The sequence below is a fragment of the Hyaena hyaena genome, unplaced genomic scaffold (genome assembly GCF_003009895.1).
Source record: "Hyaena hyaena isolate Hyena2069 unplaced genomic scaffold, ASM300989v1 scaffold_49, whole genome shotgun sequence".
Classification (NCBI taxonomy): Eukaryota; Metazoa; Chordata; class Mammalia; order Carnivora; family Hyaenidae; genus Hyaena; species Hyaena hyaena.
Genome location: NW_024080681.1, coordinates 2929454 through 2944041, shown reverse-complemented (window position 1 = coordinate 2944041; position 14588 = coordinate 2929454). Strand labels below are relative to the sequence as shown.

Sequence of the window (14588 nt, the reverse complement as noted above, 5' to 3'; positions counted from 1 at the left end):
CGTAGCTGTGTCGGTTAAGCATCCAACTCTTGACTTCAGCTCAGGTCACGATCTCACAGTTTGTGAGTTTGACCCTGTACTGGGCTCTGGATGGTCTTGATCTGCTTGGGATTCTCTCTCTCCCCCTCTCTCTTTTCCTCCTCAACTTGTGCTTTCAATCTCTCTCAAAATAAATTTAAAAAACTTAAAAATTTTGTTATCTACAAATAAATTATTCAAATAAGTGAAATTAAATAATTGTTTTGCATTAAGCTGTTTGATATCTGTCTCCCCTACTAGATAGAACATAAGCTGTAAGACAGAGGAACACCTGCCTTTTTCATCATGAAAACCCTAGAGGCCCGTACATTGCCTTGCACGTAGTAGAGGGCCAAAAATTTTGTGAATGAATGAATACAAAGAATATTTAACATGGTACCCTACAAGATACTTGATACATATTACTTCCTTGAGTCTTCACAACTCATCCCCACTTCACAAATGATGGTTAAAACCAACATCAAATAGAGATCTTTCTTTTTTGAGTTCCTAATTGTTTAGCAACATATTATTTAGATCTTATTTGGGGATATCTGGGGTTTTAACATACCATGAAATAGAAAAGTATTACACAAAGGCTTTATTTTCCAATCCAAACACAGCTTTTACTGGGTAGGAACTGTCAGGTATCACTACATCCAACCAGTTTCATTATCTTTGCAAAGCCGTTTGAGAGACAGGCTATGTTTGAAAAAGTTCTTTGGAAAGATCTTGAAATTATCCTGAAGCTTGTGGCTCACTGATTGTCCCTAGATATGGCTTGGCTTCAGTATTATGTTCTCACTTGGAAAGGCAAATACTACAGCACAAATTTCCATGAACACCAAGGAGCAGTTAGATCCAATAAATTACAGGACGTGACTATAGCAGGACACTCCATATCCAAGTGGGCAGTAGACTATATCTATGCAGACAGTCAAAGAAAGCCCACAGTGTACTGTTATGTGGGAACACTTAAGTGGCAGAATAATATATAGAATACTTTGTAAAATCAAAGTCACACAAAGTCAGCACACTTCATTTTTGTACCTTTATAAATAAGGGGACAAAGCAGACGAGGAGGGTGGGGAGGGATGCAAGGAAGATACCAAAGCCTGTCATCAGAAAACATACACAATGAAATCAACTCTGGTTTTCTTATCCTAAAAACAAAGTCACCCTTACTCACAAAGTTTGCATAAAAAAACTACATATGAAAGAATAGAGCTGGGGCACCTGGGTGGCTCAGTCAGTTGACTATGATTTTGGCTCAGGTCATGATCTCACTGGTTCATGAGTTCAGGACCCGTGTCGGGCTCTGTGCTGACAGCTCAGAGCCTGAAGCCTGCTTTGGATTCTGTGTCTCCCTCTCTCTCTCTATCCCTCCCAAGCTCACGCTCTGTCTATCTCTCAAAAATAAATAGAAACATTAAGAAAGAAGAAAAATAGGCGTTAACATTTGGTAAATCTTGCAAGCTTTCTGTACGTTTCAAATTATTTGTTTGTTTTGAGGGGGGGGGCAGAGAGAGAGGGACAGTGAGAATCCCAAGCACACTTTGCACTTTGAGTGCAGAGCCCCACATAGGGTTTGATCTCACAAACTGTGAGATTATGACCCGAATCAAAATCAAGAGTCAGACGCTTAATCTACTAAGGCATCCAGGCGCCCCTCAAATTATTTCTAAATAAATAAATAAATATTAGCTGCTACCTCAGCTAATATTGAATCAAGGACAGTGTTCCTGTCTTTTCAAAAAAGACAGGAGACATGGACATCGCTAAAACAGCCAAGTCACTGAACAAACAACCAAAGTAAGCAGAAGGTAGGGGCTGTCAGCATCCAGTATCCAGCAAAGACACCAGAAAATTTGAAGTAAACACAGAAAAAAGCAGGCAAAAGAAACTGGCAGTGAGAGGGAACAGATGTCAGATTTAAAAGACACAGACTTCAAGGCAGCCATTATAAATACAGGATGATCAAAGAAATAGAGAAAACATGATTTAAAAAAGTAAAGGAAGGTATGGGGCGCCTGGGTGGCTCAGGTGGTTGAGCATCTGACTTTTGATTTCCTCTCAGGTCATGATCTCATGGTTTGTGAGTTCAAACCCCATACAGGGCTGTGTGCTGATAGCATGGATCTGCTTGGGATTCTCTCTGCCCCTCTCTTTCTCAAAATAAATAAATAAAAACTTAAAAAAATTATAAAGGAAGGTATAATGGCAATGTCTCATCAAATAGAGACTATCAATAAAGATACAATAATTTTTTAAAGAACCAAATGGACCCAGTCAAGAAATGAAAAGAAAATCCTTAGAATGGGGCAAATCTGATTTTTTTCAAATCAGATATCTGGCAAGAAAATTGAATCTAGAATATATAAAAGACTCCTACAACTCAATAACAAAAAGACAATCAATCCACTTTAAAAATGGGCAAAGGATCTGCATGAACAGTTCTCCAAAGATCTACAAATAACCAATGAACCCGCTGAATGGTGTTCACCACCATTAGTCACTAGGAAAATGGAAATCAAAACCACAGGATGCTACTTCATACCCACTAGGCTGTCTCTATCAAAAAGAGCGCTAAGTGTTGGTGAGGACACGGAGAGATCAGAGCCCTCGCACAATGCCGCTGGCACTGTAAAATGGTGCAATCACTTTGGAAAAGAGTCTGGCCGTTCTGTTCCTCAAAAGGTTAAATATAGAGTTACCACATTACTCAACAATTACACTCCTCAGTATATATATCCAAGAGAAATGAAAACATATGGCCACACAGAAATTTGTCTGTGAATGTTCATAACAGCCCTATTTATAAGAGCCAAAGATTTTTAATCTTGATGATGTCCACTTTATCCATTTTCTTCCTGTGCACCCGGACTTGCTTACCTGGAGGGAACTTGCACACCTGCCTCAGTATACAGCTATTTCTCCTTTAGAACTCTGACATCATGAAAATGGTGGAAACTGGAAGTGGCCACCAAGCACTGGGAAAAATGAAGAAGACAGGCCAAATAATGGACGTGCTGTTGCAGTAGGAATGGAAATGCTGGACTCTCTGAGCTCTGCTTTAGGAAGAAAGGGGAAACTCTCTGAGAAAGTCCTGTTCACAGCATGCCACTCTTCGTGGGCTGAGAGTGTCTCCCATCTCCACGGGGAATTACTGGGGGGGCCTTGTAATCAGGGCCTGCTTCCTATCAACAGCATCATCAGTAGATCCATAAACACTATAAACTAAAGCCTGAATAATATATCAGCCTAGTAATTTAAGACTATCACTTAAATAGTTCATACTCCTTCATTTCAATACAAGAAAGCCAAAACTTTGCCAAGGAATTATTTTAAAAATTTTTTAACTTTTATTTATTATTGAGAGACAGAGAGAGACAGAACATGAGCATGGGAGGGGCAGAGAGAGGGGGAGACACAGAATCTGAAGCAGCTCCAGGCTCTGAGCTGTCAGCCCAGAGTCCGACGTGGGGCTCAAACCCACAAACTGCAAGACCATGACCTGAACCGAAGTCGGACACTTAACCAACTGAGCCACCCAGGTGCCCCAAGAATTTTTTTTTCACAAAAGTTTATATCAAGCAAGTCTATTAGCATTCCAGGGGAAAGACCCGTAAAACCACAAAACAAAGCAAAAATAGGTGGTGCTCACAACAAATGCTTGTGATTGTTTCACTGTAAAAGTATTTGCTACTGGGAAGGAACTTACTGCGTAAACAAGTTAATACGAAACTGCACCGGAAAAATGTAAAGTTCCCGAAAATGTTTCAAAGTCATTTCTCCACTGGGTAATTGGAACAGCTTCATGAGGATAATGTCACTGCCGCTGCCCTTGAGACTAATAAGTGTTCCCACTTGCTATGTGTTCACTCCATGCCAGGCCCTGTGCTAAACCTCCTACATGCTTTGCCTCACGTAATCTTCGTCTACACCTAAAGTGCATAGGCAGATCCTCAAAGTTTCCCACGAGCGCCTACTCTGCCCTGTAGCTCTGAAGCACTTCTAACTTGTTACTCTTCTGGGAGGTATCACAGAATGGGATTTCTCTTAAGCCAGTCTCCACAAAAAGAATTAATGTTTTTCAGTCCTGTTACAGTGATTTTCTAGATCATTAATTCATCCAAACAAATATTTATTGACAATCTACTGTTCTCCAGAAACTGTTCTATGAAGGTTACAGAAATAAATGGCCCTCTGCCCCCAAGACAGTGAAAACAGACTTCCTGGAGGAAGTGACATTTGAGCTGACCTTGAGAGTCTGACTAGAAGTTAGAAAAGAAGGGGGAAAGGCATGGTGGGTGAAGAAGCATGTGCAAAGGCACAGAGATAGGAGAACATGGTCCATTCAGGGAATAACAAGTAGCTGATTACTGATGAAAGGTACAGTGCGAAAGTCAAGAGAGATAAGGAGGTCAGTGTGGGGTTCATCACTAAAGGGCATGCTCAGAAGACTGGAGTTGACCCAGATGAGAAGAAAAAAACTACACAATAGTGGCTACTAGGCCTCCATTCAATCCAGGGAGCCATCTGCTCTAAGAGTGATGTTCACCCAGCAGCGCGAAAACACATGGGCCAGCACCTAAGGTCCTTCACGTGTTATCTTGCACAGACCCCCCAACACTACCCTCCTCTGCTCCAAAGAGGCCTTGGATCCTGTGTTCCTGTTCTTTCTTCCATCTCACTCTTTACAGCCCACCCTCGTTTTCACCTCAGCCTGATCTGAATTGCTCATTGGCTCCACAGCGCTCCTTGTAGACTTGTGCTCGACTCTTAACAGCAGCAGAGGGCAGAAGAGGCCCATAAATATTTTAGAGGCCCTGCATTTCCAGCAAGTTCTTGGGTGACTCCAATGCTGCTGGAGCACTGAGTACTGCTTCAGTAGAAAGGGGCAGAAACAGTGCCTTTCACACTATCTGAGGTCAAAGATCTCTTCTCTCCTTTCCAATCTACCACAGATCAATATTTTCAGAAGATAATATAAAAATAAATTACAGGGAAAATGTCATTTTTAAAAGAGACATACAAAATGTAAGTCTCAACTTGGGATTACTAGAGTCAGTGAACATAATTACTACCTGGCCAAACCACACAGGTCTGCTGGGCTCCCCCATCATTTCCTTCCACGAACACAACTCCGACTGCAGCAACATAAGAAATCGTGGCATGCTCATAATCAGGTGTAACTTCTACCTTAGATTTTTAGAGGCAAAGGAGGGAACGAACTTGAAGAATGCAAAGAATCTGCTTTGGGACTTTGTGAATATATACTTTGTGAAACGGAGCTGATGAGAGACAGGATTTGACGAGTACAGTCGCACACATCTGACCGCCCACCTTGCCACTCTTCCCCGAAGGTCTCCCAAACCCGAGAGCTGACGCATCTCCAGAGTCTTTAAGGCAGAATTAGTTCCGTAGCTGATGTTGTCCCGGGCCCGGATCTGCTCCTGGAGTACCTGGGCAACACAAAAAACCACAAAGAGGGTCTTCTGAGAATTTACATGCTGGCACAAAAGCATTTTATACTTTCAGCAAAAATAAGAACATTTAACTCCATTCCTAACAGGCTCCTTTTTGACAGCTACCTGATATATACACGTGTTCAGAGAACCGGGGGGCTTAGAGAGACCTCAGAGATCGATCACACACACACACACACACACACACACACACACACACACACCCTGAGTCCCTTAATCTGCCAGTACAAACACTGAGACTCAGATGCCACATGACCTGACGGAGCCCCTCTCCCCCTCCCTGCCCCCCTCCCCCCAACGCTGCAGGAAAGGGCAAAGCCCAGACTATAGCAGGAATCCCTGGACTCTTGCTATACAGTTCAGAGCTCTTTCCACCACTCCAGGTTGTTTTCTGAGAGTCATTGCTCTAGATCAACACTCCCTAAATCGATCAGGAAGTAATTAATCAACACCAAGCAAAAACAGGGATGGGCAGGGGGTGTGACGAACAGGTCCAAATTCAGTTCCTCTAGCTGTGTGATCCTGGGTAAGTGTGTAAAGTTCTCAGAGCTTCCTTTTCCTCATCTGTTAGTAGTAATGGTGATTGTACTCTTAAGGGCACTGGAAATGTTTCATGAGACAGTGCACAGAAAGCACTTAGAATGTCCAGCACAGAGCAAAGACAGCAGATGCTGATCCTCCTCTGGTGCTTATTTGACAACATTACTTATGCTGGAAAGGCAGAATGGGGTCTCTTGGAAAGGCACTCAATGAAAGCAGTGCCCCGACCCAGCATGGCCTCGTGGAGCAGCCATCCTGGGAAGTCTCCGGGGAGTGGCGGAGATGGTGAGGATGCCCCTGGTGTTTCCGGAGCATGTACCGGATTGAGGCACCAGCGCTGCACTGCACGCTGCTGTGCACCAAATCCACACTCTCAGGGTCCCAGTGTTTTAGGACGAAATGATGTGCCCAAAGTCACACGGACGGCAAGTGATCAGTCAGGACTGACCCAGCAGCCTGGCCTCAGAACCTACCCTGGAACCACTCTGCATTTGCTGCCTGCCAGAAACAGGAAAGAGGATGAGTGGAAGTGTGATAGACAGACAGACAGACAGACAGGAGAACCGGAGTCCTAGGTCACAGGAGACCAATGTTTCTTCTGAATATTTCCTTATTCTTTTGCACATGGCTTCCTTTCCACCGTCCCTTCCTCCACCTTCATGGTGTCCCTCACACTCCCCTCGCCAACACCACCCTCTCTCCCCTTTGCAAAGAAAAAGCTCTTGATTTCTTACATCTGTTTCTTCTCAACCATTTAAAATTTCTCATCTATTTGGTTAACGCTAGCTTAAGTATTTATAAATTTTTCTTTTGGGTTTACTGTTTCTTTTAGTGATTTTAAAAGAGGAATACTAAGTTCCTTTATTTATATTATGTGTTCTTTAATAATAAAGACTGTTTTTTAGAGCAGTGTTTGCTGTGTGTGAAGTGCTTTCCTTATTACAGTTTTAATTTCCACTTTGAGTTCCTCATTGATCTTTTGATATTTAGGTATCTAAGGATTACCCAGAGTTGTGTTTCCTCATTTTCAAGCAGTTAAGTGTTTTGGTTATTTTAATTTATCTATTTATTTAAAGATTTATTTCTAAGTAATCTCTACACCCAACGTGGGGCTCGAACTCACAATTCCAAGATCAAGAGTCACATGTTCTACAAACTGAGCCAGGCAGGTGTCCCATCATTTTCATTAATTACTTCTACTTTATTGGCTTAGGATCACAAATATGGTCTGGAATATATTTAATTTTTTTAATGTATTAGGGTATGCTTTGTGGCACATGTTTATTAAATGTTTCACGCAAAAAAAATATTCGAGGAGCAAAGGTTCAATATCGTCTGTTAGATTTGAGTTTGCTAATTCCATTATTTGTTTTCGTTATATCTTATTTTTTTTTTTTGTCTAGCAGATCACTCCATCTGGGAAAAAAGAGGTTTTATGAATTTCTCCATTGTAAAATATTTTCATCAAGTTCTCCTTACATTTTTAACACTTTTCATTTTATTTAGCTACCATTTTATTTGTGATAAAAGTGACCATAACCACTACACAATAATTTAGTGCTTCTGATTTAGTGCCTTTTTAAAATGTTTATTTATTTTTGAGAGAGAGAGACAGAGCATGAGCTGGGGAGGGGCAGAGAGAACAGGAGACACATAATCTGAATCAGGCTCCAGGCTCTGAGCTGTCAGCATAGATCCTGATGTGGGGCATGAACAGATGAATGTGAGATGATGACCTGAAGTCAGATGCTTAACCAACTGAACCACCCAGGTGTCCCTAGGGCTTTTTTTTTTTAGTTTATTTATTTATTTTGAGAAAGAGAGTGTGAGAATAAGTGGGGGAGGGGCAAAGAGAGGGAGAGAGAATCCCAAGCAGGCTCCATGCTGGCAGCTTGAACCCACAAACCATGAGATGATGACCTGAGCTGAAGTCATACGCTTAACGGATGAGCCACCAAGCAACCCTGATTTAATGCTTTTAATGCTGTTTTATCTGAACTAATATTAACATTTGTGACCATAATTTATAAATAATAAAGCAAACACTTGCTTGGTCTAACTGTGCAGCAGGCACTGTTCTGAGTGCTGTATGTACATTAACTCGTTTAATCCTCACAACCCCCCTCTGAGGCAGGTGCTATTATTATCCCGCTTTCACAGGAGGCAAAGTCTCTGAGATATTAAGTAGTTTGTCCAAAGCTAGTTAATAAGTGACTGAGCTGGGATCTGAACTAGGGACTCTGGCTCCACAGGCTGTGCTCTCTCTCAATCGTGACACTCACTACACTGCTTTGTGTTTTCATTTCATCTCACTTTATAGTTACAATTTATGCTGCTTCTTGTTGTTGCTTCCGTGCTCCTTTTCCTTTCTTTTGATGGGTTTCACCAGGTTATCATTCAACGTCCTGCCTCGCCTTGTTAACTGGGGAATGTTCCTGGGCATTGCTTTTCCATAAATGGCTCCCTTCCCCTCCCCACATCCCTAACCACACGTCTTCTCCAGGCTCTGTTCCTGGATGGCTCCCCTCTCACACCTCCGACACACTTAGCACACCTCACGCCCACCCTCCTTCACCCTCCAGCCCAGCTGGTTTGTCAGGAAGGATTTTACTTTTCTCCTCTCTTGCCCTTCCCTCAACCCAACTACACTTTGCTAAAATAACTTGATACTTCTGGTTGGGCAATAACTAAAATTTTTGCTTGTAGGGGCACCTGAGTGGCTCAGTTGGTTAAGCGTCTGACTTCGGCTCAGGTCATGATCTCACGGTTGGTGGGTTCAAGCCCCGCCTCAGGCTCTGTGCTGACAGCTAGCTCAGAGCCTGGAGCCTGCTTCAGATTCTGTGTCTCCCTTTCTCTCTGGCCCTCCCCTCCTCACGCTGTCCCTCTCTCTCAGAAATAAATAAAACATTAAAAAAATTAAAATAAATAAACTTTTTGCTTGTAAAATGTCTCTTTTATTTCAATAATCTTTTCTTCTTTTTTCAATACTTCTGTTACCCAGTCTCAGGCATCCCTCAACCTCTACTTACATTAAATAATATGGGTCTTTCTTTACGGATCATTGATGATCTTTGTAGTCTTCCTTTTCCTTTTCCCCTATCTTAGGGTCTCTGTGTAGACTCCCTAACACTTTCCTCAGATCAGGCGCTTGGATGAAAGACTCTCTGAATCTCTTCCCTCAACCCAAAGGCTAGGGATAAACTGAAAGGTTGTGGAATCCTTAACTTCAAGGCCCTTCCTCCCAATGAAGTGATAGGAAGTCTGGTGCTTCTTCCTCTGTAAGTGTCTCAGCTCCTTATACCCAGAAGTTTGTAAGATTTTATTCTTTTATTTTGGAGTTCAATTTTATCAGAATGTACCTAATCGTGGACTTAAAAAAAATTCAATTCTACCTGGAACTCAGTGAATTCTTCAATCTGTGGTCTCAGATTATTCTTCTGTGTAGCTATTGTTTTTTTTCTCCATCTGTTTCTTTGTCTCCTTCTGGAACTCCAATTATTCACATGCTGGGTGCCCTAGATCTGTGCCCCTCCCCACCGAGGCTTCTATATTCTCCATCACAGTTTCTCTCTCTTTGTATTTGGCTCTGATATTTCTCTCTCTTCTACTTTGTCTTGTGGGCAACTAATTCAAGTCATAAAGTAATCATCCTTGCCTCTAGTTCATCTACCTAGTTTTTAAAATGTTAAGTTCAAGGAAGAACTTTTATGCTGTACCCAGATCCCCTAAGTGTCCTGTCTTAGTCAGATGGGGCTACAAGAACAAAATGCCAGACTGCGTGGCTTATAAACAATAAACCTCTATTTCTCGAAGTTCTAAGGCTGGGAAGTCTGGGATCAGGGTGCCAGCGCGGTCACATTCTAGCAGGGCCCTGTTCCTGGCTTGCAGATGGCTTCCTTCTCACTGGATCTTCACAGTGGAAAAGCAAAACAAGTGAACAAACAAAAAGCAGAAATAGACCCATGAATAAAGGACAAACTGATGGTTGCCACAGCGGAAGGGGATAGGAAGACGGGAAAAAAGAGGTGAAGGGGGGTGGGAGGTACAGGGTTCCAGTTATGGAACGAGTAAGTCACAGGAATAAAAGGCCCAACATAGGGAACACAGTCAGCGATGCTGTGATAGTGCTGCACGGCGCCAGACGTGTACGGGTAGCCAGGTTCGCAGTGAGCGCGGCAGAGCATACAGGCTTCTGTACACACGTGTACGTCAACGGTTTTTGTGTTGCCTTTTCTCAACTATTCTTTTTAGAGTATGCAGACAAGTGCACTTACATACATTTTTTTTTTAGGATTTTCACACTTCCTGGTAAAAAGCAGAGATTAGCAAATATGAGGATTTTTATGTTTTTCTTACTGGAAACGTGGTTGGAGCCACTATAGATGGAGTGGCAGTGACAGTAAAAAGAATGTTTCACTGAAAGGAATTCAGAACTGCTAGACCTATCTGTTATCTGCTATAGTTTCCAGCTTTTTCTGAATGAAGCCGCTCTATTAAGAAGAATGCAAACCAGCTACAATACCTGTGAATGATAAAACATTAGTCATCTGAACACATTCTTGTAAGAAACCTTCAGATCTGACTAATCTGGTTCCGACACTCTCCCACTGATGAAAAGGCGCTGGTGTTCTCTCTTTTAATAGGAAGTAACACTTATTTGTTATAGTTTATAGAAAGGAGTAGGTAGTTTTTGTATGTAATGCTTCAAACCTTTATTTAGAAGAAGGTTTAAGACCAGGGCCTCTGAAACATCTTGAGGGTGCATAAGAACCCCCAGGTGGCTTGTTAAATACACAACACCCAGGGCCCTGCCCCCAGAGAGCCAGAGGTAGGGAATGAGCCCAGGAAAGTGGATGTTCAAGGTCCACAGAACACTCCTGGAGAAACATTGCATCAGATGCCGTACATTAATGACAAAGGCTATAACCAATCTTATTTCCTCTGAGTTGTCTCTCAATCGAGAAATCACTAAGCACATGAAATGAAGAACAACCCACAAAAGAGGTATTAAAAATAATTCACACAGTTTTTAAAAGGTTCAGTCTTTCTAGTAAGCAAAGAAATGGAAAATAAAAGTCATACCATGATAATACAACACTGTGGCATGGATATTGATAATGGGGGACACTGGGAAGGGGAGCATCTGGGGACTCTGTGCTTCCTGCTCAATTTTGCTGTGAACCTAAACTGCCTCTAATAAAGTCTATTTAAAATTAAAAATTAAAAAATGATACCATTTTCATCAGTTAAAAAAGCAAATGTTTTAAATTTATAATACTAAAATAGCATATCAAAACTAAAAAGGCACAGCTGGCCCTTCCTGATACATCTTTCTAGAACCTGATCCCTCAAAATATATTCACGAGGCCCATAACCTTTGATCGAGTAACTCTAGCTATTGAAATTACTCTTTTGGGAAATAATAAGAAAAATGACAACAACGTATACACAAAGATATCTTCCTAATAAGATACACCAAGTATTTTCCCAGGTATCTATACATTATTATACAACTGGCAAGAAGCTTATGGAGAGCTTTTAAAAATAAGCGAAAATGGGGCACCTGGGTGGTTCAGTTCATTAAGCATCTGACTACTGATTTCAGCTCAGGTCATAATCTCACGGTTTGTGGGATCAAGCCCCCTGTCAGGCTGTGTGCTGGCAGCGTAGAGCCTGCTTGGGATTCTCTCTCCCTCTCTCTGCCCCTCCCCCACCCACACTGGTTCTCTCTCTCTCTCAATATAAACAAACATTTAAAAATAATAAAATAAAACTAAGAGAAAATGTGTGCACTTTAATATCAGGCAAAAAGAAAGGGCACAAAATAAATATATAGCATGATTCCTGCTGTGTATAAGATAGATATAAAAATAATACTGGAATATTAGTGCTGTGCTATTCTCTAGAGTGGGATTATGTTTGCTTTCTCTTTGTATTTTCCACAAAGGCCTTACGTTATTTTTACAACCAAAAAAAGTGTGTGCGAGCGTGTATGTTTTAATGCTAATAAGTAAGAAAAGCCCACTTAACTTTCAGAATTCTTAAGCAGATGGGTAAGTCACTATATTAGAAGTGCTTTCTTTGAATAATATGCGAAAGCATTTCTTCAAAACTTAATACAGTATTCACACTACTGAAAAGTTATGAGAAAAGAGAGGGTATTACAGAATTCTATGATGAAGCCTTAGAAAACCAAACCCTCTGTACAGTCAGTAATGTTCCCTAATTTGTCATTCTGGAACAATGCAGTAAAATGATATGTTTACTTTAAAAAGGTTACACCCCTGCTCTATTATGGGCACTCATTACTGTCAATTCAAAGCAAGAAACTCCTTTCTACATGCCCACCCTGTCCTGTGCCCCAGGCCTGCCCTCAGGAGGGCTCAGCAGCAGCAGCAGCAGCAAAGACTATAGGGTGGCAAATGTATGCCCTAAAACCATACAAGAATATGTTTCACAACGCAAAGAGACACTGAAAAAGTGATGTCCCAGGGACCTGGGTGGCTCAGTCCGTTAGACATCGGCTCAGGTCATGATCCCATAGCTTGTGGGGTCGAGCCCAGCATCAGGCCCTACACTGACAGCTTTAGATTCTTTGTCTCTCTCTGCCCCTCCCCAGCTCGCGCTCTGTCTCTCTCTCTCTCTCTCTCTCTCAAATAAATAAACATTAAGAAAAAGATTTTTTAAAAAGTGATGTCCCAAGTCTTCATTTATTTCTTCTAAGATATGGCCTATCTTTACAAAACACCCTCCCCAAAGACAGTAGGAAATGGCGCCCCTGTGTGAGCCCCACAGCGCTAGTGTCTGCAAAGGTGAGGAGGACCCATGCGCCCTGGACCTCTCCCACCCAGACAAGCTAGGGTTGCCGAGGAATGACTAGGACAGAAACAGCTCCGCTGGTTTCTCCTTCTCCAACTCTTCCCAAGTTTGTGAGGACTTGGAAACCAAAGTGTCCGGCATCACCTGGAGAAGTGCCGACTTCAGCAGGTCAGGGCCTCACAAGACAGTACCTCCCTCTGTGGCTGTTTGGTCTTCACAGCAGGACTTAAAACTTCCCAGAGTTCCAGCTTCATTATCAACCTGCCTTCTTGGCATTTCCATACGGACATTCAATGGATCCCTAAAACTTGCCACGTCCTGAACGAAGTCTCTCTGACTCCAAGGTGCTGGAAGTCCTGTCGGATCTACCTCCAGAACAGATCCACGACCCATCCACTTGGCCCCATCTCCACCGTGACTCCCCGAATCCAAATCACCTTGCCCCTGAACCGCCATGGCAGCCACTAACCCATCTCCCTGTCTCCGTTCTTGCTCCCCTACAAGGCCTTCCCCGTGGAGCAGCCAGAGCGATCTTTTTGAAACCCAAATCAGTCCGTAAGCAACAGGAGGGCAAGGGTTTTTATCTGTTTTATTCACTGATGTATCCCCAGCACCAAGTGTATGGATTAAATTCCTTTGCTTAAAATTAAATGACTTCCCATTTCCAAACTCCAAATTTCCCATCATAACCTTCAGGCTAATGGTCTGGTCCTGTTCCCACACATCCCACCCACCCGCCCCTACTCATTCCAGGACACTCCAATCCCACTGGTGCTTTTCCCGCTCCTCAAACATGCCAAGCTTCTTTGTGCTTGTGGCCTGGGAACCTGCAGCTCCCTTTCTCTGGAATGTTGTCTGCCCTGTATGTCTCCTCCTCCCACACCACCACCTTGGCTCGGCTGGCCCTGTCTTCCCTTCCCTTCCCTCCCCTCCCCTCCCCTCCCTTCCCTTCCCTTTCTTTTCTTTTCTTTTCTTTTCAAGTTTATTTACTTTGGGTGAAAATGTGTGCGAGTATGAGCAGGGGAGGGGCAGAGAAAGAAGGAGAGAGAGAGGACAAGCAGGCTCTGTGCTGTCAGCATGCAGCCCAATGCAGGGCTCAATCCCACAAACTGAGAGATCATGACCTGAGCTGAAATTAAGATTTGGACACTTAACCGAATGAGCCACCCAGGCGCCCCTCAGCTGGCCTCTTCTGTCACTTGTGTCTCAGTTCACATGTCACCTAACCCACCTTCTTCCTGAAATAGCCCCACAGTCATTCTCCTTCAAATTATCTTACCAGAAAAAATTACCTTGGTTACTTAGTGTTTGTGGCTGTAAACCATACTAGAATGTGTAGCAGGACTAAGAGCAGAGGCCTTGCATGTCTGGGTCACTACGGTAGCCCCACCACTTCTAATAAGGCCTGGCTCCCAATGCAGACCAATTAATTCAGCTTCATTTTCCAGGACTTGGTCTTTCACATTCAAGTGTTAGAGATTTTATTTAGCCAGTGCCCAGAGGTAATCAGGTCCTCAAAGATGGACCCAGACAAGCTAAAATGTATTAGAGACAAGAGCAGACAAGAGAACACCAATTTGTTCATTTACACTGAAAAAGTTCTATCAACAGAACCAAACAAATATTCAAACTGCATTCAATTCACTGTCTTCTCCCCTTAAAGTCAGGCCACAGGACAAGCCACGTCTGGCGGGTAGACTTAAAACAAAGTGAATATGGATA

At 42.7% G+C, this 14588-nt stretch overlaps 1 protein-coding gene across 2 annotated transcripts in view; it reads right to left on the bottom strand.

Annotated features, from left to right (window-relative positions):
- Positions 1-14588, bottom strand: part of FAM81A (family with sequence similarity 81 member A) — a 53417-nt gene that overhangs the window by 24563 nt on the left and 14266 nt on the right. For both annotated transcript variants that reach the window (XM_039230645.1, XM_039230646.1), the window contains exon 3: positions 5365-5483. In XM_039230645.1, the coding sequence (XP_039086576.1) occupies positions 5365-5483 (119 nt within the window). The remainder of the gene's footprint in view (positions 1-5364; positions 5484-14588) is intronic.